This window comes from Argiope bruennichi, chromosome X1 (genome assembly GCF_947563725.1).
Source record: "Argiope bruennichi chromosome X1, qqArgBrue1.1, whole genome shotgun sequence".
In the NCBI taxonomy this organism is placed as follows: Eukaryota; Metazoa; Arthropoda; class Arachnida; order Araneae; family Araneidae; genus Argiope; species Argiope bruennichi.
This window is the reverse complement of record NC_079162.1, coordinates 82,016,435-82,040,753: the sequence shown is the minus strand read 5'-3', so window position 1 is coordinate 82,040,753 and position 24,319 is coordinate 82,016,435. Positions and strand designations below refer to the sequence as shown.

General features: G+C 27.9%; 1 protein-coding gene across 3 annotated transcripts in view; it reads right to left on the bottom strand.

Annotated features, from left to right (window-relative positions):
- The window catches only part of LOC129959084 (protein Wnt-2b-A-like), a 116,354-nt gene that overhangs the window by 85,952 nt on the left and 6,083 nt on the right, over window positions 1-24,319 (bottom strand). The window contains exon 1 of one of the 3 annotated variants that reach the window (XM_056071891.1): window positions 19,653-19,835. The exons of the other annotated variants lie outside the window; for them this stretch is intronic. Coding sequence (XP_055927866.1) covers window positions 19,653-19,723 — 71 coding nt within the window. The 5' untranslated portion in view covers window positions 19,724-19,835. Of the gene's footprint in view, window positions 1-19,652; window positions 19,836-24,319 lie in introns of those variants that run through there. 3 annotated transcript variants of the gene reach the window in all.

Below are 24,319 nucleotides of genomic sequence, written 5' to 3'. Positions count from 1 at the left end.
AACTACAAAGAGTTCTTTGTTTTTGTATTTTTCAAAATATAATTTGACTCATTTAGTATTTTATTACTGTTATGTGTAAGCTTTATTTCTCCGATTTTTTAAAAAAGTACTTATTTATTAAATATAAAATTTTTACAGGGATATGTTTAAATGGTTTTTTTCTTCTTCTAAGAAACTAGCAAAAGAAAATAATACGACGTGAAGACGAATAATAATTAAATTATCTAACTAATGAAGCAGTTTTGATATTTGGAAATAGTTTCAGATAATTATACCTCAACAAAAAATAGAGGAAGCTTTTAAAGATGACATGTGATAAGCTTGTAAAAAAAGACATTAACTTTAATTGCGGTTACCTTGATATTAAATTCAGATTGCATCATAGAACTGCTTCAAATATATTGGATCTTTTTTTTATCGGATTTTTTTAATCACTTAAGATCTCAAAATTTTAAACAAATTTCAGTAACAAAGTGCAATAAAAAATAATTTCATTTCGGACATTTTTACTTTAATATTGTTTTAATTTTAATTTAAAAAAACTACGGTAATACACTTTTGTATATCTCAACTACATAAGATATTTTAGCACGATTTTTGTTTTAAAATAATTGTTTAGATTATGTAAAACGAAATCACAATTTTCTAATTGAGTGTTTTTTCGGATAAGTTTTTCATTTTCAAATAATTTTTCTCTCTTTGAATGTTAATAACTAATAACTGTTAAATTCTCCATTAAGAAAATGAATAAAATTAACCAGTTTGGTTCTTCATCCGTCGATATTCATAACAAAAAAAATCACATTTTAAAAATTGCATTACTAACTAAATTATTGTTATTATTTATAAGAGGTTAACATTAATAATTCTTATATTATAAATTCTTTAAAGAAAAGAATATATAAACTTTCTGAAAAGCCATTGAAATCCTTGATATATTAGAAAATTTTTGGTGAGTTTCAATTCTAAAACTTTTACATTGGCCAGAATTTTTTACAAAATATACTTTAATCTATGCCACAAGTGAGCATTTAATTCCATGTTAAGATACTTTATTTTCATAAAATACATAATATCAGGGGCAACTACACCTAATAAGGAAGTAGGTTTTTGACATGTATTTATATATTTAACTTGCTTTGGCTATACTTCAAAAATATCCGTCTACATGAGTTGACTAATTTCGCTTTGAAGACTCGAAGCGTTGAACAGAAATGCAATTAGAAAAAATAATGCATTAAAAAAAATCATACTAAATTTTACCACATCCGATAACACATTTAGTATTCCGTTAAGAAAACAAAAATTCGTTGGAAAAATAATCACGCGTAACGTCTGTTTTGCATATTTTTGAAAAAGTTAAACTACAGGATCATACTAATGAGCTAAAAATATTCTTACTGCTTTAGAAAGTTCAGTTTATTTAAATAAAATAAATGAGTTAGACGATTTTGTTTAGTCTGCTAATAGCTTGCAGTGTAAAAGACAATACCCTGTTTAAGACGGTATCTGACTTCTGTTGAAGACAATTTTTTTACTTTCGACTGGAAAAATAAATAAAATGCAGTAATGGGATTTTTAGAAATAAATTACTGAAAAATTTAATTATTTAGAAAATTTTATTTTATTGATTTTTCCTTTTTCGGTTATTGTGTTGATGGGGTGATCGTTTCGAATTAATAACTTACGTTTTATTCGGTAGTAGTGTTCTAATTTCATGTGAAGTACATTAGATTTAGGTTAGAAGGTTAAACATTTTCCGAAACAATCAAACTGTATAAAGAGGTTAACATACAATAAAATGCTGAGTCAAAGATAAATACATTTTAATCGATGAATCTGAATACTCTTTTAAAGCTAAAAAAAGCACGAAGAAATTTAAATACAGTTTTAAACAACCTACCAAATCTCTTTCAAAAATGAAAACAGAAAAAACATGATTCTAGCACAAACACATGGTGATACTAATCCCGGAAGAGAAGCGTGAAGTCATGCTGACACCACCTCAGCTTCCAACCGAATTTGATACTGCAGGGGAAAGGGGAAACCTCTTCCAGATACCAACTTTACCTACAGACCCTGAATTAGTTAAGAATTAGGGATTGTAAGTTGTGCAGGATCTACTATCTTCTGTATTTGGTTTATAGATCTATTTCAGTTCTGCACTAGGTTTTTCAGACTTAATATATCAAATTGGCGACACATGTGCATCGAATAAAAGGAAATGGGTAAGCATCTTATGTCATATTCGCAAAGTTTTTTCCTTGTATTGCAACTTGCGAGAGCAGGGATATTCATTTATATACTTTTAAAAAGATAAAAAAACTTATATATGTAACTTAATAAATAATAATTTTTATTTCTTAAGTTTCTGTGTTCATAAAATATCCAGACACTTTTAATACAAACTAATTTTATCAGGAGTCGAATTGATTCTATATTTTCGTTGAAGGATTACACCGGTGCTTTTTTCATTTCAGAGTTAAACAAACACACCTTTTCAAAACTTCTTTAAGAAAACCATAAAAATATTGAGGCTAAAACGGTTATAAGTGGCCGCTGGGGAAGCTGCAGGCAGAAATCGCCACTAGACCACCCTCAATGAAGTTAACTTGGATCACCATGCTTTGAGATTGAAATCTACATTGAACAGAAAACAAGGAAAAAGAATCATATAGATTGCTTAAGAAATACGAAAAGGCTAAACGAATGACGAAGTACTTGGCAATAAAAAGTAGGACTTCTGGTAAGCATATCCTTAATTAGGAAGGGAGGAGGTAAAAGTCTCGACTTTTTCTCCAACTGTATCCCAGAAGACCTCACATGGAGTCACCGGTTTCATCGCTCGCCACAGGGAGGAAGACAATTCTTCCCCCCTCCTACGGATGAAAGGGGACGCAAAAGAATTAAGCGAAGAGCAATTGCTTGAAGCCTGTTCTATTGTCAAGAAATATTGCCATACGCTAAAACATAATATCAGTATCGCAATTAACACCGGACTCGCGACTAGGAGTTTTTTTTAATACAAAGTATTAAACTATAATTTAGATTCGAAATTTGGCTATTAAGATTTAAAACTGGTTGGACGATTCATATCTGTAACACCTGTTGCAGAAAAGTAAAATTTTGGGAGGACTCATTAATTTAATTGGAATTAAGCTACCAAACTTGAGTTAGTGGATGGGGGGGGAGGTATTTTGTTGTTCTAATTTATTTCAGTTCTAGAGCAATTCTTGAGAATGAGATGAAATATTTTTTTACAAAGAAGCGAGTTGATGCTTACATGCAATCCTTTAAAAACGTTAATTGCTAAACTACATAGGATGACTGGCACGCTATTTCAATATTTTTCCCTAGTGGGCGAGTATCTAAAAATGGAAACTAACTGTTCTCAACAATACGTCAAAATATTGCATGCCAAAATTTCTAAATCTAGATCAAAATGCTTTTTTTCCCTGCTCTGCTAATAGATGATATGTTTCATAAACAATTGAAACCCTTACAATTACACAAAATGAAGAAAGAAGTACAGTCGATGAATCTTATTATAGAAATACTTTAATTGACTTCCATTGATTCCACCATCTGTGTTAACGTATTCCATGAGTTTCTTCTACCATATCATTAAATAATATTCTCTTCCGCGGCTAATTGCATATTAGTTTATCTTTAAATACAATCCTACATCATTCAATATTATTTAGACATTCGAAACTCTAAAAATCGCTTAAGTTTTAAATGTATTTATACATACAGTGGAGTGACGAAGAATCAAGAGGGATATGCACTATTTTAAAGCAAGTCTCAGAGAACTCCGCGGACATAAAATAATGGTACATTTATTTCAAACACCAAATAAAATGGTTGGGCCTTCGAAAAAATTAAATCTTCAACTTCATTAATCCTTGATACACTATTGCGCATATAAGGGCGGATTATCTCATAGAAAAGTATACAATTGCTTATAATCCAGCAACTTTGAGTGAAAAATTTAATTTAATTGTAAGATTTCATTTGATTTACAAATGTCATGTTCACAGACTTATTCAATTAGAATAAAATGCAGCTTAAATTTCAGAAACCTCATTCTTTAATTTAATTTTTCTTGATTTTTTATTTTCTTCCAGGCTTGTTGAAAAACTCAGAAGTATTTAGATTTGTGATGGGGTTTCTATGCCCTCTAGTTTGAAATTACTTAAAAATCTCCTTATCTCCTTTATTCTCGAAATTTTGAAGCCAACTCTCTTAAAAATGACCTTCAATTAAATATTTTGTTATTACAGTTTGACATAATATTTGTTACTTACTGACCGATGAATTGATTCCAAAAGGATAAAATTAAGATCTATAAAAAATATAGGGGGTTTGAAAAAGAGAAGAATGAAAGGCTCCAACAAAGCTTCATCCGTCTTTTCATATATAGCTACACTTTGTTGGAAGTTTTCTTGCGTTAAGTTCAATTTAAGGCCCTATTTTGATGTTGCTCAAGAGCTACTTGGAGATGGAACTTAAAATTTTGAAATGCAAGCAGATAACGAAGACAATACCTGAGACTAGAAACTCCTCTTAAGCTTCTATACCACATCAGCAGGCAGGCATATGATACACGACAGATTTAATGTATTTACGGCTCCCCGTGTACGGGAGATACTAGGTGGGGTTGAGCGTGAAAACCCACAACCTGTAAACTCTGCCATGAAGCCGTTTAGTGATGTTAGGAAAAAAGCAATTAATGCGAGATAAAAGTTCAAAAGCATAAATATTGAGTTATGATACATCTGAATAAATAATTTAAGTCCCTGCTTTAAATAAATAAAAATCTTTAATCAGTATTTAAAAAATCATTTGAGCTAGAAATATTTGATTTCATTTTGCTAAAATGTGCCAGTCTTTTTATAAAAGAGAACGGATATTTAGTATGTATAATTAACTTCACTGTTGGCTTAAAAACAATTTTTCATTATAACACAATTCAATATGCAGTCATTACTAGGACGCAAGGTTCGGCTTCTTAATGTAACCTCAAAGAATGCTTCATTAAGCTAAAACGAAAATGTCTTAGTTTTCTTGTAAATCTTTTTTTCTCTAAACAATGAGCCCTTAAAAAAATACAGCGGGAAAAACCACCCCATTCTAACCAGGCAAAAGACAGTGGCACTTTTTAATCGCTTTTCTTACAGCATAAATGACCCCTCTAGTGGAATTGAAGAAAATGCAGTCTTTGTATTTGAATAATACTCAAAACATCTTTTAAAAGATCACAAAATATTATTTTGTATTTATTTACGAAATTCTCTTTAAATCGCACAGTTTGACTAGTTGACCAAAAAATTTTAAGTGTTTTCCTGAAAGTCTGCTAAAAAGAAGAATTTTCTCTCCTATACAAAAGGTTTTGTGTTCTCTTTTCGCTGAAAACAGTTCACAACATCTATCATTTCCCTCGTAAATTGATAGACACGATAAATAATGGCACCTATCGTAAACTGTTGCGAGTATATTTCCTATTTTGCAACAATTACTGATAATCTGTTTCTTCAAACATTTTACGCTGCTGTTTTAGAACTACCAGTTTTTTATTAAAAATACACAGCATCATTAATATTCATGATAAAATGCTGGAAACTGACATAAACGCAATGCCTAATTTCAAACATATCATTGCAGCATCATTTATGTCTTAAGACACTGATTTTTTTTTTAATTCTTTCATTTTTAATTTACCTCAATCATTGATGTTTCTTTTCATGACTTATTGTATCAAATTTATTTTTTCTTACAGTGTCGTTTAAATTATGCAAGAAGAATCGCAGTATAGATAATTTCTAGAATAGAATATTCATGGAGAAGTTACGGTTGACAGAATCATTATAAGAGATTTATCTTACTGAAGAATCATTACAAAAACTTATCAGTATTAACAAGATTTTATTAATCAGAGAGACAAGAATATTTTTCTGATGATTTCTTTCGGATGGAATCAAATCATGCTCATAAGATGCAAGTCGAATGCGCAGCACGAATTTAATTTCGGAATGTTACAGTAAGAAAAGAGCAAGACAACCTGTCATTAGATATTAGATAAGGGGTGCAATTACTTTCGTCATGTGACTGTGACTTCACGTGAGTTGACTTCAGTGGTGAAAAAACTACAGAATACTTCATATAATAAGCTTAAAAGCAGGCAACATAATTTATTGGAAAAAAGAATGATATTTTAAGCATGTAATTCTTTTTCTTACTGCTTAGTTTTAACGGCTGCATTATTTTAAGTGTTTTGTTAAAAAATAGATACATATTTTTTTTAAGAAATAACACCAAGATTTTATCTTATTTAAGTTCCTGAGTGGCAAACGCTTTGAAAATCAGGTATTTATAAGAACTGAAGTCCGTTATTACGCAGATGCAAAATGCAAAGTTATTTTAGTCTAGGAAATTACTTAAAATAATAATAATAATAGAACAGCTATAATAATAAAAGTGCTGACGCAGCTGTAAAATAAAAATATATTAATAAAAATGCAGATTCGGGTGCAGACATTCCAAACTTTCTCAATGCACATAATAAAATCTTTTGCTGTATGATGGTCTCCTTATTGAATAATTCATACAAGATATTGATATTTATACGTAATTAGAAGAACTGTAATTATTCCTTCTAAATGTCAATGTCAGCTTTTCTGATATTGAGTGGAAGGTTGTCAGAATAAAATTGCCCAAATCAAACAGTCACAAATGACAAAAAGGACAAACAAGATCCGCTTCGTACAAAATTGCTAATGAACATAATGAAACCAGATATGAATTCCAGAAATTTTTATAATGTAAGTACGCTTTAGAACTGTGCTTTCCTTTTTTATTCATCACAGCATTGCCGTTTCTGATGAGATTGATGAAAAGATGAAACGGTGGCTTCAAAAAGCGACCGTTGCATAACTATGCCATATCTGCATTAATTCGAAACAATTTTTGATATTTTATAGTCTTTACTCAAATAAAATATTGCAATGAACAAGGAAAATGAATATAATTTTCTTTTACTTTAGCTTTAATGCTTAATGAAGTATAAATATGCGCGTACTCTTCATAATAAGATAAGTATTTGTTTTTCCTTTTTCTTCGTTAAGATAATTGTCCTAACGAAATATGCATATTTCATTAATTTTAGTTTATTATCGCTAAAATTTTAGATCCCATCGACATGAATGATGAATATAAAAAAATGAAGCGCTTAATTATAGAATAACCGTTACTGCTCACGTATGCTTACTCTTTACTGATGATTGTTTTCAAGGACATATTTTATGAAAGGTTGAATGATGCATGTTGCATTACCTCATTTGTTTTTGTTTTGTTTTTTCATTATTTTTTTTCCGTTTTAAAATATGGTTTTGTAATACGCAATTAATATAGTGAATCGATTAATGATGCACGGTTTGATTAATTTTTATGGCTAACTTTTGCTATTTATCTATTTGTTAATTATTAGATAATCTCCTCAGATTAATAATAAAATAAATTAATTTAGATAATTATAACGAATATGATTTTATATGCCCATTAAAAAAGAAAGCATGTTTATTTATATTAAATTTCATTTCAAAAGCAACATGAGGGCTATTTTGGGATTCACTTTGTGATTTTGAACCGTGATCAGATGACAAATGAAGTAGGAATATTCTTCTTTCGACTTTCTTGTATACTTAATAGAGGGATGAGAATTCAATATATATTTTATATTTCTTGCTTTTGATTAATTACGCCCAAATTTTGATACTGATATACAGTGTTGGTGTGAATACTACAAACTAAATTTCATGCATGCAGTTATTGTGTTTTTGAGTTATCGTATTCATATGTGCACAAATATACAGATGTAAGGAAATGAACCCGTTGACAGACTTCGTCTAAATTTGATACAGATGCGCATTTCTGATGATAAAATTTCATCCATCGAGCTTTATTTGTTTATGAGTTATCATGTTCGTATGTGTATGAGCAGATAAAGATTTTCTTTGCGAGAATTTATTGGAAAATTGCTAGACTTTACAATTTTGTTGTAAAGATACCCAGATTTCATTTGTCTACCATGTTGGATTTTTGGATTAGCCTGAGACAGGTAGACATAATTCAAAAAATTTTCAGGGGCGAAAAAAAAATGCGGAAATTTATCAGTTTCGAATTTTTTGACGATTATGATGCTTTCTTTTTCGTATTTTGTATATGAGGAATCTGTTTTTTCTTATAACCACAGTCAAATGGAGACAACTTCAATAATAAATAGTTGAAAAACTAATTTATAATATCATATAAATATTAAAAGAATTCTGTTTTCAATTTGCTTAAGATATTTAACATTTTGATCAAACAATTACCATGACATTTAACTATCGCAAACATGAAACTTTAAGGTATTTAATTCCAATCTATTTCCTATTAAATATCCTCAATGAATTATTAAAGTTTCCTAGAGTTAAAATGAATTTTTAATAGATGCACTGAGAAGTTAGTATGTATTTTATAGGAAATTCAAATTTGAACTGGTTTGTAAGAACTGTTAATTCCCCAGGCATCATGCTTTTAATGTTTTTATTCTGATATCTTTGTTAAAAACCTAATTAGTAGTATATCTCATGTTGAATATATAATCATGTGAGGTCATCATTTCTAATCGTACATTTTGTCTCAGAATTATCTTACAGCAGAAAGAAAAACCAGTTTAAGTACTGAATTCATGGAACGAAAGAGCGCTTATGTTGCTCTTGAATATATGTATCTATTTCAGCTGATTTAAATTCAACAAAAAGACCTTTTCTTTTTCTTTTTTTTAGAAAACGATGATATGATTTAAATTCATTTTTAAGAAAGATGTTAGATATATATAGATATTTAAAATTTTTATTCCGATATCTTGAGTTAAAACCAAACTTAGCTTAGATCGCATGGTGAGTTTATAATCATGAGGACATTTTGGCATTGAGCAAAATTTTATTAAAAAAAATTAAAAGCTTGCCTCGTTTTTGATTTAAGTTTGTCATTTTACTTAAGAATATTGTGATTTTAGATAAATTTCTTTACAATAAAAGTATCAGTTTTGTTGATATTGTATGAAACAAGACTTAATAATTTAATCAGGAAAAAAATTATTACTAATTTTATTGATTTATGAGCGGAAAAAATTTTAAAGTAATATTCTGAATATTGCTATTAATCGTTACCTTATATGTCATTAATCAGTTCAAATATAGATACCTTAATCTTTAAATTATAGCGTCCATGCCAAAGAACTGATTTATGAAGATTTATATCGTAATTTTCAGTTTTATTGCTTATCTTTACACTGCATGTTTTATTAATTTCCTTTAAATCAACTTCGCATTTGTTGACCTATATATCTTAGAAATGCAGTATAAGCTGATAAATTAATTAGAGGTAAATAACATTTTTAAAGAAAAATCTATGAAATATTTTTTCCCTGGAAAAATTTTGTTATTTTATTTTAAAAAGTTAAAATGGAGCAATGCTTCAAATTAAAAAAAAAATGTAAGAAAAGTATTTCACGCAAATTTTTAAAAAATAATTAATATACTTGAATATGATAAAAATGTAGACTTACATGGTCTATATCTAAGAACGCGATTCATTTAGAGCCGGTTTAAAGTATCATTGTTAAATAATCTATTATGTATTTGATCATATGTCTATGAAATTGAAAATAAATGCTATTACACATAAATAAATATGTTAAAAAGTAATTCATTTATCTTATATTTAAAAGAGTAGTTCTAAAACTTTCTTTTTCAAGGTAATTGTTTTAAAAATAAGAACTTTCGTATCTGAACATTTTTTGTTCAACTAAAGCGTTTTATTTTAGTTTATAATAAACATTTACAAATGTCTTTCAATGACTTCTGTGGTGAAGAATTGTTAATTTATATTTCAAAAACATTAATATTCAACAAAAATTTATTTATTTGTTATTAAATTCAGGATAATATTAGTATGATTCATAATTTGTAAAATAATAATAATAATAATAATAAACTTAAACCAATTTAATTTCAACTAAAATGGTATTCAATTTTATTTATAAGATTATTTATACAAATATATGGTATATTAATTCTTACAGATACTTTATCACTTTACGAGTCATTCATATTTAATGTGAACATGTTTCAGCCTCTTTAATGATGTTTGAGATTTATATTTCAATTTAGTACGTAAAAGTTCGTATTAAATAATTTCTAAATGATAGCTATTTAAAAATATTCTCTATATTTTTTAATTCATAAAATGTATCAAAGTTTAATCATTAATTGTTTACTTTACAAAAATTAAAATAAGAGTAAAATTTTATAAAAATTTCTTGGCACTTCAGGGAAAGAAGTTTAAAAATATTTTTAATTTGATTTTAAACCAAAACTACTAAAATTATAAATTATTTTTTTATAACTAAAGCTATTTTATTCATAAAGAAAAATAAGAGTTATTTTTAGTATCCACAATTCATGTTTGGCCGAACTAAAACAAACTCAGACTTGGCTTAGATAAAATTAAATTCATATCTAAAAAGAAACGAACAATCGCTCTAAACAACCAAAACTAATTGCCGTGACCCAAACTGCTACGCAACAATAACAAATCCCATCTGCGAATCTTCGAGCAGTTTCCATGACAAACTGGAAACTCCACACATTGCGTTGACTCATAAAACTTAAGCTCGCCATCGATAAAACGCCTATAACTCAATGACTCGAAATGGATTTTATTTATACGAATCCCCCGGAAAATCGGGAAAAGGTAATCCCGGAAGAATGGTTTTCTTTCAGGATTTCCACCTGAGGGAAAGCATTCGACGATGGGATAGGAAATAAAACAAAATAAAATTTTCCAATAGGATAATTACGGTCAAGAGCTTGGGTTGAAAGTTACAGAATCCCACTCGGTCACGTCCCTCAATATACGAGTACCTCCTAGGTTTCCCGATCCAACTCAGTGACCACTCGAGATCCACTCGGATCACTCTCAGATGGAACAAATTGTGGAACATCCGATCTCAAGTCCCACCTCAATTGTTGCATTGTTAGAGATCAATTGTTATGGTGATCGCGCCACCGTTTTTGAAATTGCCTGTCTTACGAGTTTATTATTGTTTTCCTTTAACGATGTGGATAGGCGACTATCGACGAAATATTTCTTGTTTTAGGGAAATTCTGATTTAACGACTGGTTGATTTTTTTTTCCAGATTTGGGGAAAGTGCAAATTATATTTATTATTTTAAGATGTTTATTTATATTTGTTGTTTAATTTCGAAATCAACAGCTCTTATTAAAAAACTAATTCCGAATTATTTTTGTGTAGGATAAATCATAAAAATGTGATTTCAAACCACATATTATGCCGCATGTTGTAGCATGTTGAAATAGCCTGCTATATAAATTGTGGATTTCAAATATTTTATCAGTATTTTCTTTTATAAATGTAAATACAGCATCATAGGCATAATTTTTATTTTAAGGAAAAGATATAATAATGATCGTTTTCAACCGTTTCCAGACATATTAGAAATTAAATCTTGACAGTCTAGATATAATTTCTGATCGGGGTGACGTTTAATTTATATCGTTTACATAATTTCGAAATCAATGGTACATTTTGATTACTTTAGGAAAAAATATTACCTTCAAATGGATCGAATTACAAACATTTGATCTCAAGTTCCTCATCAAATGTTGCATTATCTGAAATCAATTGTTGTAGCAGTCATTCCGCTTTGTATGAAACTCTCTCACGGAATTATATTTTTTTCCTATAATTGCGAATGTGCCGATATCAGAATTAAATATTTTTTATATTTTGAAAAATTCCTTAATAATAATTGATTACCATCTTTTTCTTCCTGAATTGTGGAAGGACGAAATTGAATTTTTATTGGGAAGTTGATTAATTTATATTAATGCTTAAATTTCTCAAACAGATGCTTAATTTATATTAGAAATTAATAGTATATTTTTATTACATATGGAAGAAAATTGTATTACTCTAACATAGAACTAACTTCGGAAAGTTGATATCAAATCCCGCTTTAGCTATTGCATTGATTCAAAATAAATATGGTGGTTACGTTTTCCGAAATGTGCTGGTTTTCTGTCATATTTATTACTGCATTATTTAGCATGTAAATCTAAGATGATCATTAAAATAGTTTTGTGATAAACAACTTTAGCATCATTCATTGCTTCCCATCATTCATTGAATGTAGAAAATGAAAAGTAAATTCATTATATTATTGCTGGTATTTATTTTTTGTTTGTCTTAGGGACATTGTCTTTGTTTCGTACAAAATGAGAAGCATAAAAAAAAAATCAAAAAGTTTCACAGAATAGTCATATATTAGTTATTTATTTTACACTATATATTAAAGGGTACATGCCGCATTTTTTCATAAAAGTATGCTTACATGCCTTTTAGAGAACGAAAAATCATCAAACATTTCAAAATCTATAATAAGGTTTTGAAAGATAATCCAGAATTCTGAAATGAATGCATTTATTAATAACTAATAAAACGTTTAATGTTAACCATAACCTATAGCAAATTATTTATTTTGGATAAAGATTTTTTTTTGAAATTTTAATAATGTTATGTATCATAAAGAAAACCACATCATAAAATAAATTGCAAAAATTACTTCGCATTTCTTTCATTTAAATGCTGAGAAGCAAGGCTTAAGAATTATGTCCATACGCTGAATATAAACATGGATAATTCAATGAATTGTTTTGCTTCGGCATATACTTTGATTAAAGTATATGCCGAATCATTTTAATGGCATATAAAAAGTAATATAAACATTTTTCTAAAGCTTTTATTGCTAAATCCTAATTATAATACATCGCCACCGACAAATAATATCGTATTTTTGATTAATAAAAAGTTTTGAATGCAGAATACATAAAATTTTAATTCAATTATTACATTTTAAAAAGTTGATGAGGATTTTTGGAACAGTTATTCACAAGATAAAAGTACTGAAGAGACATCAACATTTTTATAACTTTTATAGATTCTTTTATAAAAATTCAGTAAGATTTATAAATTCAAAATTTCATGAAATATTTAAATGCTTTTATTTTACTATTTTTTCTGTTATTGATAAAAACGACAATTCCTGATAATGACAAAATAGTTTAGCTCTTTGATTTAATTATTCAATGCAAAAGTAATTCGAATTTCGGCCGTGACCAATACTTTGCATTTAAATTTCCTTAATCGAAATTAAAAGATATAATATAAATAATATATTTAATATTAAAGATATTTTAATACGAGGAATAAAATAATTGCTTTAATTCCATGGATTCTGTTTAAACCATGTTATTTCTAAAATTCTGTTTTAAAGACTGTTTTGGTATCTAATTCTCAGTTAAATAAGCATGCAATAATCTATACAACTCCCTGAATAATTACCATTACTTTTATTTATTTTATTAGTCTATTTATTTCTTTAAAATATTAATTAAATTTATTAAGAAGTTAGTGAAAATAATTTCTTCTAAAAATAAATTATAATTCAATAAAATTTATTATGCATTTAATATACTCTTCTCTGGTATTTTTATGCTTAAAAATTTTAAATCCAAAAGTATATAACTAAACTTGATATATGCTAAAACATTTTGTTATGTTGTTGGCATTTCATTCAATTTAGGGCATTATTAATGGGAAAAAGTTTAAAGATTTAGAATGTTTTTTAAATGAGAATTTTTTTTATATGGGAAAAAAATGGGAATAAATAAAAATTTAGAAAATTGGAATTATTTGAGGGAAATTTTAATAACAACCTAAATTCATTTTATAAATAACGAAAATTATTTATCATAAATAAAATTAAATCTGTAGCAATTTAAATAATAGATTAATTATTCAGCCCATTCTCAGAGTTTAACGAATGCATTTTGTTATTTATTTATATAAATATTTTCTAGAAAGGAAGCAAAATTTTACTGAAATCAGAATATTTCTGTAATATTTTTAATCTCACTAAAATATTTCTTTCGAATTTAAACATAAAATCAGTTGAACAAATTTATTATAGAGAAATACCATTAAATCTAATCATTTAGATATAATCTATTGATTTAAATTATATCTATTTGATATAAATATAATCTATTATATCTATATATCCTGTAATCATAAATTACATATATTTTAAAATAATAAACTTAAGATATGCTACAGTCAAGATAACCATAATGAAAAAATGATATTAATTAGTCTACAAAAATTTCATTTATTTATATATGAAAGTAGTAAAAATTGCATGTTTATAATTTCTAAAGCACTGTAGATTACATTCGTTACATTCTCTATTTACATAGCGAAAAAACGAGAAAATGACATTCATATCTTTATACACAGATAATTATAACGTTAATCTCATAAAAAGAACATTGAACTTATGACTAACGATTCTCCTCCATTTTTTAAAAAACAAATGTTGATGTTTCAATTCCTTGTATCCAATGATAAAAACTTAGCTCCAAGACTAATTTATAAATGTTATAATATTCTGTCAAGCCAACTCCAGTATTTTTGTGTAATGAATATATTAACTATGTGAAACTTCACAAAGGCCTGCAGCATTCTGAGAAGCTCTGTATAATTTGAATCAAGATTTTATGGAGTTTTTATGTGTGTATGTTTTATGTTTGTGCAGATTTTCCTTCGTATAAGTACTAAATGTAGTTTATAGATTCTTTTACACAAATAATATCAAACAAATTATCATATGAACCAAAGCATCAATGAATTTTCGATAAATTTAACGGAATAATATCTATCTATTTATTTATATTATATTATATATTTACAAAAGTATTGATATAAATAATTTATTTCATAGTTCAATTGAATTCAATCTGAAATGGGGAAAAATAAGCGCGAAGATCAGTGAAAAAAATTATGAGGAGGAAGTTTATTTGAAATACTTGCAAATTCCGATATTTATAGATGTTTTAGCTTAGATATATGGAAGGAGATAAAAGAAATACGTATTTTAACTACAAAGATTGATTTATGAAATTGGCAATGTCCAAGTTAACTGTTTTAAACTGACTGTTCTCTTATAAAAAAGGCGGTTATTATAATTTTATATTTCATTTTCAAATAGATAGATAAAAATTTCGAAAATCTGATTTGTAATTATAATATTTTAATAGGCGAGATAACCGAAAGTATTCGATTACGAAAATGATTATAACGCAATAATTTTCGAATTCTTATTAATAGAAAAAAATTTTAACATAAAAGGGTATTTCGAATTAAAATAATTTTAATATATAAATATATTATAATTATTTTAATATATTTTAAATTTTCTATTATAATTTTTTAATAAAAAAAAGAGAAACGGGTGATCTAATAAATATTCTGACATCTTTTTTTCATGTTTAGTTCCAAAGTTATAAAATATAATAATCATGAATTATTCATAGAATGCTACGTACTTTTTTAACTATATGTTTTTCAAGAATGAATTATTCGCGGATGTTTTTTTTTAACTGAATCATAAGCATTCAACCCAATAAACGAAATATATAGTTTACCAAACAACTAATCTAACTCATTATGCAAGGATTATTGTATATCCTTGGATCAAAATATTCATGCTATATATTTATATAGGGAAAATTCATTTCTAGATATTTCAGAAACTGATATGGGATATTTTTTGAATTATTAACTATCCATAAATCATAAGCATACTTTAGTAAATGAAAATATTAGTATCGCAATATTCAAAGAATTTTTTCATTATTATTTGCTAACACAAGAAGATATGCCTTTCTGAAATTGGACAAAATTTAATGTAGATTCAGAAAAATAAATGTGTTATTTATGTAATTCTTCATATTGAGTCATTACTTTTTTTTATAAAAACAATTTGCATGCACCTAAATAAACGAAAATACCACCTTCGTTGAAATAATTAGCAAATTCAATATTCTCCAATAATATTATATCTTCTTGAATCAAAAATTTCATATTGATATTGTAAAGCTCAATAGCAAAAAAAAAAAAAAAAAAAAAAAAAAATTATACACATTTCAGGAACAGATTTGAGAAAAATATCGAATGATTTTGGAACGGACCATGTGGACGCGAATGAATTATAGAAATGAATGATTCATTGAAATTTTTCGCTGTACTTAGAAGGATTCATGGAATAGTATACACCGCAATGAATGAAATGCAGTCTTCAGTAAATTTAAAAAAAAATAATTCAGTATCATGATATAATAGAAACATTTGCCTGAATAAAGCATTCATTTCGTATAGTTAAATAGAGAAACACTTGTGACTAGAAATTTCAGTGACCATATGGATTTTTCAAAGCTGAAACAAACTTTGAAGGTGGGGGAGGGGCATGAGGATGTGAAGGATTCATAGAGAAAATGAATGATTCTTGTAATTCTTATTTAATTAAACTGGTTCGTAGAAAAGCATATATTTTAATAAGGGCTTAACATGTTGTGCTATGTAAATAAATCAATTCAAACGCTTTGCATATCATCATGTTTTTGGGAACCAAGCTATTTAGTTCTACAGCCGAATGAAGATAATTATTTCCTGCTTTTTAAGTGATCGACGTAAGATGAAATAGCTTGATTAAACTGAAAAAAGATGGATAAAAAAGCATATGGAGGATATTTTTGTATTTTTAGCGTCAATCTGTCTTTGTAAAGAAATATTTGAACATACGCCCACTTTAATGTTCAACAACATATGCTTTGTTAAATAATTAAACATATTCAATACCTACATATCTTAACAGTGGTTTCATAAATCAAAATATGGTCAGGATATGGAATATTTCTCCTTTGTATATAGAAACAGCTGATTCGAACGTTTTTAACTGAATTTTTTTTCCGGAGCATTTGGTTTCTCGTAACATAATGTTAAAATAACGCTGAAGTTCAGATTTGTTTATTTTGGAACCAAAATAAAAAGCTACATTGAAAAAAAATCTGAATTATTTTCACAATCTGTTAAAGTCCTTGATTCACATTTTATTGCTTTCTGATATCCGAGGGTTTTTTCTGTTTCATATTGTAACAATAAAAACGAATTTTTCATCTTAAAATTTTTTTTAAACATGTTGGATATGAATTTAAAAATTTATTTTGAAATTTTATTGTGCAATTGTTTGCTTTATAAACAACACCTTACAGTTCATTTCTTAAAATTATTCATTGAATTTCTTATTTTGAATATGATAAATGCCTTTTAGAAACAATACTAATAATTTTACTAAATACACTAAATAAAAAGTAACTAAATAATTCCTTACTAATAATTAAAAAATTTTACTAAAATATTTGCTGAAATTACTTATGTTACCGAGTATTAGCTATTAAAACTAAATATTTCATAATGTTTTCAATTTCAAAATTTTCATCTCTTGCTGCACCCATTTTTAGATCCTATTTTAATTCTGTTTTTGATAAATCTGGCACTTATTGTGGTCCTATCAATATGGATTTAGTCTCCTGGAATAACGAATTCATTGTGATAAAAGAAAACACATTCTTTTAAACGATAAAATCTATTCAATTTACCTTCAGCTTCAATCTCTTTGTAAAGAAGTATTTGAAGTATCAGTACATAAAAGTAAAATACATGCCTAAGCTGCCAACATTTACGCAATATCCACTTATTTTAGTAATATTTTTAAAAATCGAAGTCTCCGAGCATTTCTATATGTTTAAATTCATTTATGAAAATACATGTCTATATTTTCTGACGTATTATCCACTTATTTTAACAATATTTTCAAAAAGATAAATCCTTGAAAAAGAGAAATCCTTCATTTCTATATGTTTCAACTGATTTATGAAAATACATACATATATTTTTCGATGTAGGATGAAACAAACAAAAAAAATTATTTATACGCAATTCAATTTTTTTTTTTTTTTTTTGGAAATTATGATATATTTTGAGCATGGGATGAAATAACATCTATATAAATAAGCTGAAATAAATTACTACAGACGAATTTTCTACTAACAGAATAACTCTTAATGTTATTCTGTTGGTAGAAAAAAATTTGAATTATAAGTGCACTATTATAAAAGAAAATAAATGCTTTGCTAAATAATTAAATCTACGCAATATACACTTGTCTTTTCATAAATCCAAATTCCAGAAAAAAATTTTTTTAGTTACGTGTATGGGATGAGATAATTAATATAAACTAAAATAAACTGAATGAGGGGATTTTGTGGAGATTCTTTGTGTATTATGAGCATAAATCTTTAGTTGAAAAATCCTTGAATCATAAGCTCATCGTATCAGAAATAAATGCATGTTTTGCTAATTAATAAACAAACGCAATATTCCTAAATTGTCTTCATTCATCAGAATATTGTCAGGTGAAAGAATTTGCTTTTTTATACATTCCAATCATCGATATAGGTGGTCATAGCTTTTATATAAGCTAAAATAAATCGGCGTAGGAGACTTCTAGGGGATCTTTTTGCATTAGAAACAGTCTTTTCGTAGAAAAATACTTATACTAAAGCTCATTGTTATAAAAAACAATGAAAACGAAAACATCCATGGGTTTTTCATGCATCAAAATATTTTCGGTTGGAAAAAACTTATTTCTATACATTTCAGTCACCAACATGGAATGAAATATTCTATATAAGCTGAAATAAACTTCAAGCGGGGGCATGTAGAGAACCTTTTTAACATTCTTAGTGTCAATCGTCTAGAAAAATAACAATTAAACCTATACTAAATCCAGTTATTTCTTTAATATTTTCTCATATGAAAATCTTCAGTAAAATTATTTCTATATATTTCAGTTACAAACATGAGATAAAATAATTTATATAAATTGAAATAGACTGTGAGAGAGGAATAAATATTTTGTTAAAAATATTTGAATTACAAGCTCTTTGTAATAAAGAGAAATTCATCCTTAGGTAAATGATTAAGCCAATGCAATATCTACATACATTTTCATATAACAGAATATTTTCAGTCAAATGGACTTATTTCTATACATTCCAGTCACCGATATGTGATGAAATATCTTTTCTAAACTGAAATAAATTACAGATAGGGATCTGTGGAGGAGGGTTTTTTGTTTTTTTGTTTTAGTGTCTGTCTTTTAGTGGAGAAATGAATTAAAAGCTCACTATTATAAAGGGAAATTCATGTTTTGCTAAATAATCAAACCTGCACTATATCCACTCATCTTATTAATTTTCTCATATACCTGAATTTTTTGAAGTATTTATTTTTATTCATTTCAGTCACCGATATGGGATAAAGTAACTAATCTGTATCTTATACAAGCTAAAAAAATCATTGTAAAGGGGCATTCTTGTATTCTTAGCGTCATTTTTGTTGAAAAATACTTGCATCATAAGCTCATTATTGTACAGGGAAATACATGCTTTGCTACGTTTTCATACGTATGCTATATCCACCTATCTAAGTTACATTTTTATAAACAAAAATGTGATTAGTGGAGAAAATTTATTTCCAAACATTTCATTGACCAATATAGGGATTTCGGCAGTTGTTTTTGCATTTTCTTTTGTGGCAGAGATGGTAAAGGAGGCAGACTTACCACCAAGTCGCTCGGACCAGAGGCAAGAGCAGCAGAAAGCAACCGCCTCTGGCCGCGTGTGCCGTCGTCATCCTCGGCTTCAGCTTCTCATCCGGCTTCTCAACCGGAATCCCGCCTTTCGTCTGAGGGATGCTCCAATCAGCCTCGCGCCAAGCGGACGGCCCTCTAGTGGGTGAGACTTCACCTGGCTGACCACTCACAAACTCTGGCGGACTGCGCAAAAACCAAACGGCGCAACACCGAAAACTTCATGGATGGCAAGAAAACACTCTTTCTTTATTTTGCTTTTCACCCAAAATAGTTTTTTTTTTATTGTTGTTGTCGAAAAGTTTTTCTTTCTCTTGTGATTGGATGGTTTTAGTTTAATGGTCAAATTTATTGTCGTGTTTGTTATAATTACGCAATGGATATCGGTCAAGAAGATGCTGCGAGGCTTTAAATATTCTAGATTTTTCTTTATTGTGCCATCTTGGATCGAATAATATGATGGAGGGACTAAGTTGTGAAGTGGAAAAATTTCTGCGGAAATTTCATCTTTCTCTCTCTCTTTCAAGTCCTAAATATTTTTTTTATATTTTTTTCCATTTAACGTTTATTCACTATACAGAAACAAAACGGGAAATAAACAGCCCTTCTTACAATCCATGACCCAAAGCATTACAAGGGCTTTTTTTTTTTTTTTAATCTCCATTTGTGATATTCAGAGATGCCTCTTTTTCTTCCCGAAATTATTTTAGTTCAATGATTAAATTAAAAGTTGCATTTATTACATTTGCTCGGTTAATAATTGTAAAGAATATACAGGGAATCTTAGTTTTCTGCATTCTATAATTTTCCTTATTATGCCATCATTAATGAATTGGTGCAAAAGGAATGGAACTGCACGGGTCTTTTTAAAATTTTTTTTTTTTGAAATTTCAATTGTTTTCTCTATTACTGACATTAAATGAATTTTCTTTTTTCTTCTGAGACTCAATAAATAATTTATTCTAACAACATCAATGTTTAGATCTGGAAACTTCGGACATTTTTTTTGTTACATAAATTATTTTAATTTAATGGTCGAATTTATAAAAATGCGTTTACTGTATTTTCTCAGTACGATGACGTTAGAATAGTATGAATCACAGCTTTGAATATTCTTGAATTTTCGTTATTGGGCTGGCGTTATTCGAGGAGAATAGAAATTGAATAAAAATGCGCGAACTATTGTAATTTCATCATCATCAATTTTTGAATTATACTACCCTCTTTCTCTTATTCTTATGTTCCTTTGACCTTGCATTCATTGCAAAAATGAAAGAGAAAATCAACTGTACGATATCGAAAACTTCATCATTTGCAGGAAAACCTTCTTTGTATCCTTCATTTTCCTTTGCTTCTTTCCTTTCATGCAAAGTGAGAACTAGACAGATAAAATATTTCCTCATCCTTTCCAATTGATTAGTTTTGTTTTAATTATCAAACTAATTAAATTGTTCTATTCTAATAATTATTAGCAAGCAACAAAACTTAGAAGATCATACTTTAATATATTTCGGATTTTTCCTTACACTGACCATTTTTACTCAAGATAACTGAAAGGATAAGAGACAGCGAAGCATAAACGTAGAGGATCATAATTTCGTGTATAATAAATTATTTTCTAACAGTGTCAGCCTTTACCTAAGTTAATCGGAAGGGAAAAGAACTGAACACGGAGAATGTAAAATATCAGGGTTTTATATATTCGAAATTCTTCCTTCCGGTGGCTATCTTTATTCAAGCTATCTGGAAGAGAAAGAAGCTACACAGAGAAAGAAGCTACACAGAGAAAGAAACTTGAAAGGGATTTCGGTCACTTTCTCGTTTTACCAATGTCTGAGACTTTATGCCTTAGAAAATTTTCAATATTTACTTTTTTTATTCTTCCATTGCCATTTTAGTAATTTATGGATTTCCAAAATAGAAGCACAATACTGAAAAGGTAAGAATTTCGAGAAAACTTTAATATTAATGATACTTTTAATTCTCTAAGAGGGAAATTAATTTTCAAGTTCCAAGATTTGTTTTCTTTCGCAAGTGAACGATTTTATTTTATAATCAAATTTATATTGGTGAATTAAATGAATAACAAAAAAAAAGTGTAAAAAAATATGAAGGTTCGAAGTTACATATGGCAACCAAGTTATTATAGCGGTTACAAAATTGGTTATAGTTTGAACCGTTTAACACTTCTTTGGCCAGCAATGTAAACAACTTATTTACATAGATGTGGAAGTCGTAAAATACATGAAGCAGCACTGATTGCGTTGATGATTTAAATAGAATTATCTATAACTTTAAGAATCTCAAAAACAGATATGCTTTATTTACTGTCTTTCTTGTTTAGATTCAAATCATAGGAGTTTAAATAATGCTAGAGCAATCTCAGAGCTCAGAGAGAAGAAAGATCTGTCATATGTTGATATCTAAATGCTCAAGAGAATCTTAAAGATATAGACTGTTCCATCCAAACCATCAACAGAAATGGTATTGATTCAAGTAATCAAATACCTACACATAATTGTAAATTAGTTGTATATAACACTGAAGACTACGGAAAACTAAAAGGGATTCAAATTACAATTTACGTTGTATCAGAAAGAATAAAATAATTGCTACTATTAAATTTTAACACTTTAGGATAATCTAAGCTTCTTCATATAAGAAAATCTTCAGCTCTTGAAATAAAATAAAAACGATGTCATACAGAGAAAGAATCAGAAATGTCCTTTAAAAAATTATTTCATTCCGTAGTGATTCTGCGAACATATCACTTATATTAATTATGATGATAATTGATGGTAGAATTTCAATGATCCAATTTTAATAAACAAAATTTCAAAATTACTGAACATCTGTTTTCACATATATTGTTGTATCCCTCATTGGTCGTACATTTCGTGTGTAAAAGGGCAGACACGTTATAGAGAATGGGCATTCAAAGCGTGGTTGCTCCTCGTATTTTATTTTATGGTACATATTTACCTCTAAATATATGCAAAATAAATACTCTTTAAAATAAGAATGCATAGAATTATAAGGACAAAAATTTAATATAAGAATTATTTCGCATGCTTTGATAATATAGCCTAAAAAACAAGTAATATAATGGAGGTGATCTTTTATTCATAGCGATAAAAGTCATTAAAAGATGAACCCTCTTAACTGTTTTGTTTTCTCTGTTATCTAATTAAATGAAATATTCAGTTTCAGGAATCTGCTGCCCTGATGATTCAATCAAAATTCCATAGAAAAAGTGAGGTTTTTAGAGATTACGTATAATTTTTACATAGAATTATATCATCTAAGAATGAGTTAAGTTTAATTTATAAATTTAAGAAACAATTTGATACACGTAGGAATTGTACAGGGGCGACTGTTAAGGGGTTAATCATGTTACCAGATAAATGTTTTGCATTTCTTGAATAATGAAAATTTAGAAATAAAAGAAAGAAGCGAATAATCTGAATACTTAAACAAAAAAAAGATGTGTATTATTTTCAAAATTAAAGCAGGCGATGATGCCCTAAATAAATAAAAATCCTTTTAATGTTTATAAATATGCCCTCAAATGGATTTAAATGGCTACAATAATTCAATTACTAAAACCATTAATGCATTCCTTTTTTTATTTCTAACTAGCTAAAATATAATTTAAAACTGAGTTTTTGGATTCATTATAATTCGTCATTTTGCTAACTACTCAAAGAATATTTTCTTCGATTTTTATGGGAATTATTATATTTGTAATCTGTCTAAGAAGCGAGAGTAGCAACGGCTGTAAGTAATTCTACGAAACAGGAAACCACTAACCGCCGACAGTCTGTGGACAAAAGTTGGAAAAATCGCCAAAGACAATACTACCATAGTGGTCTCGAAATCAGATTTCCTACCGCAATTAGGTGTGCCTTCCTCTACTCCATCCGAAATATTTTTTTACTCTAAAGAAAATTATTTTCTAAGAAGTTACTGTCCTTGGCTTATATATTTTCAGTAAATAATAGAAAAAAAATATCCTGCCGGAAAAACTTAAGCCGGAAGTAAGATTCCTTTCTGTCTAGGTTAAGTGTAGATATATTACTTATTTACATAAGGGGTCTTCCGCGTAATCGAGTTCCGAACCCTGTGACCTTCTGGTCTTATAGCTGAAAAATCTTCCATCAGGTCACCAGAATAAGAAAAAGGCAGCAAAATTTGAATGCATATTACAATATTCTTATCTAAGAGTAGAGATACCAACTAATAACCCCTAAAGATTAACAGCTATGAAAGAACTTTTAATACAAAGATTATTCATCATAATGAAACAATTATTCACATAATTTGAATAATCTTTTGATATTAAGTACTTATCATCTGAACTCCACAATCTGCAATACTAAAGAACTTATTGGAAAATGAATGTTTCATCCCCCGTCCATTTTCTCCCCATTTGCTGGATAATCCATCTACGAACTCGATCGAGATTTTCACTCTCCCTACAACATATCGCTAGCTGGTGGAAATACAAGTAAAATTACTCCAGTTACAGAATTCGTGAGATAATATGGCTGTATGGTAATACATAAAAATTATAACTCAATTTATTCGTGCTTTTAAAATTAATTCTTTTTCTAACCACTTAAATTCAATGTTAAAATTTC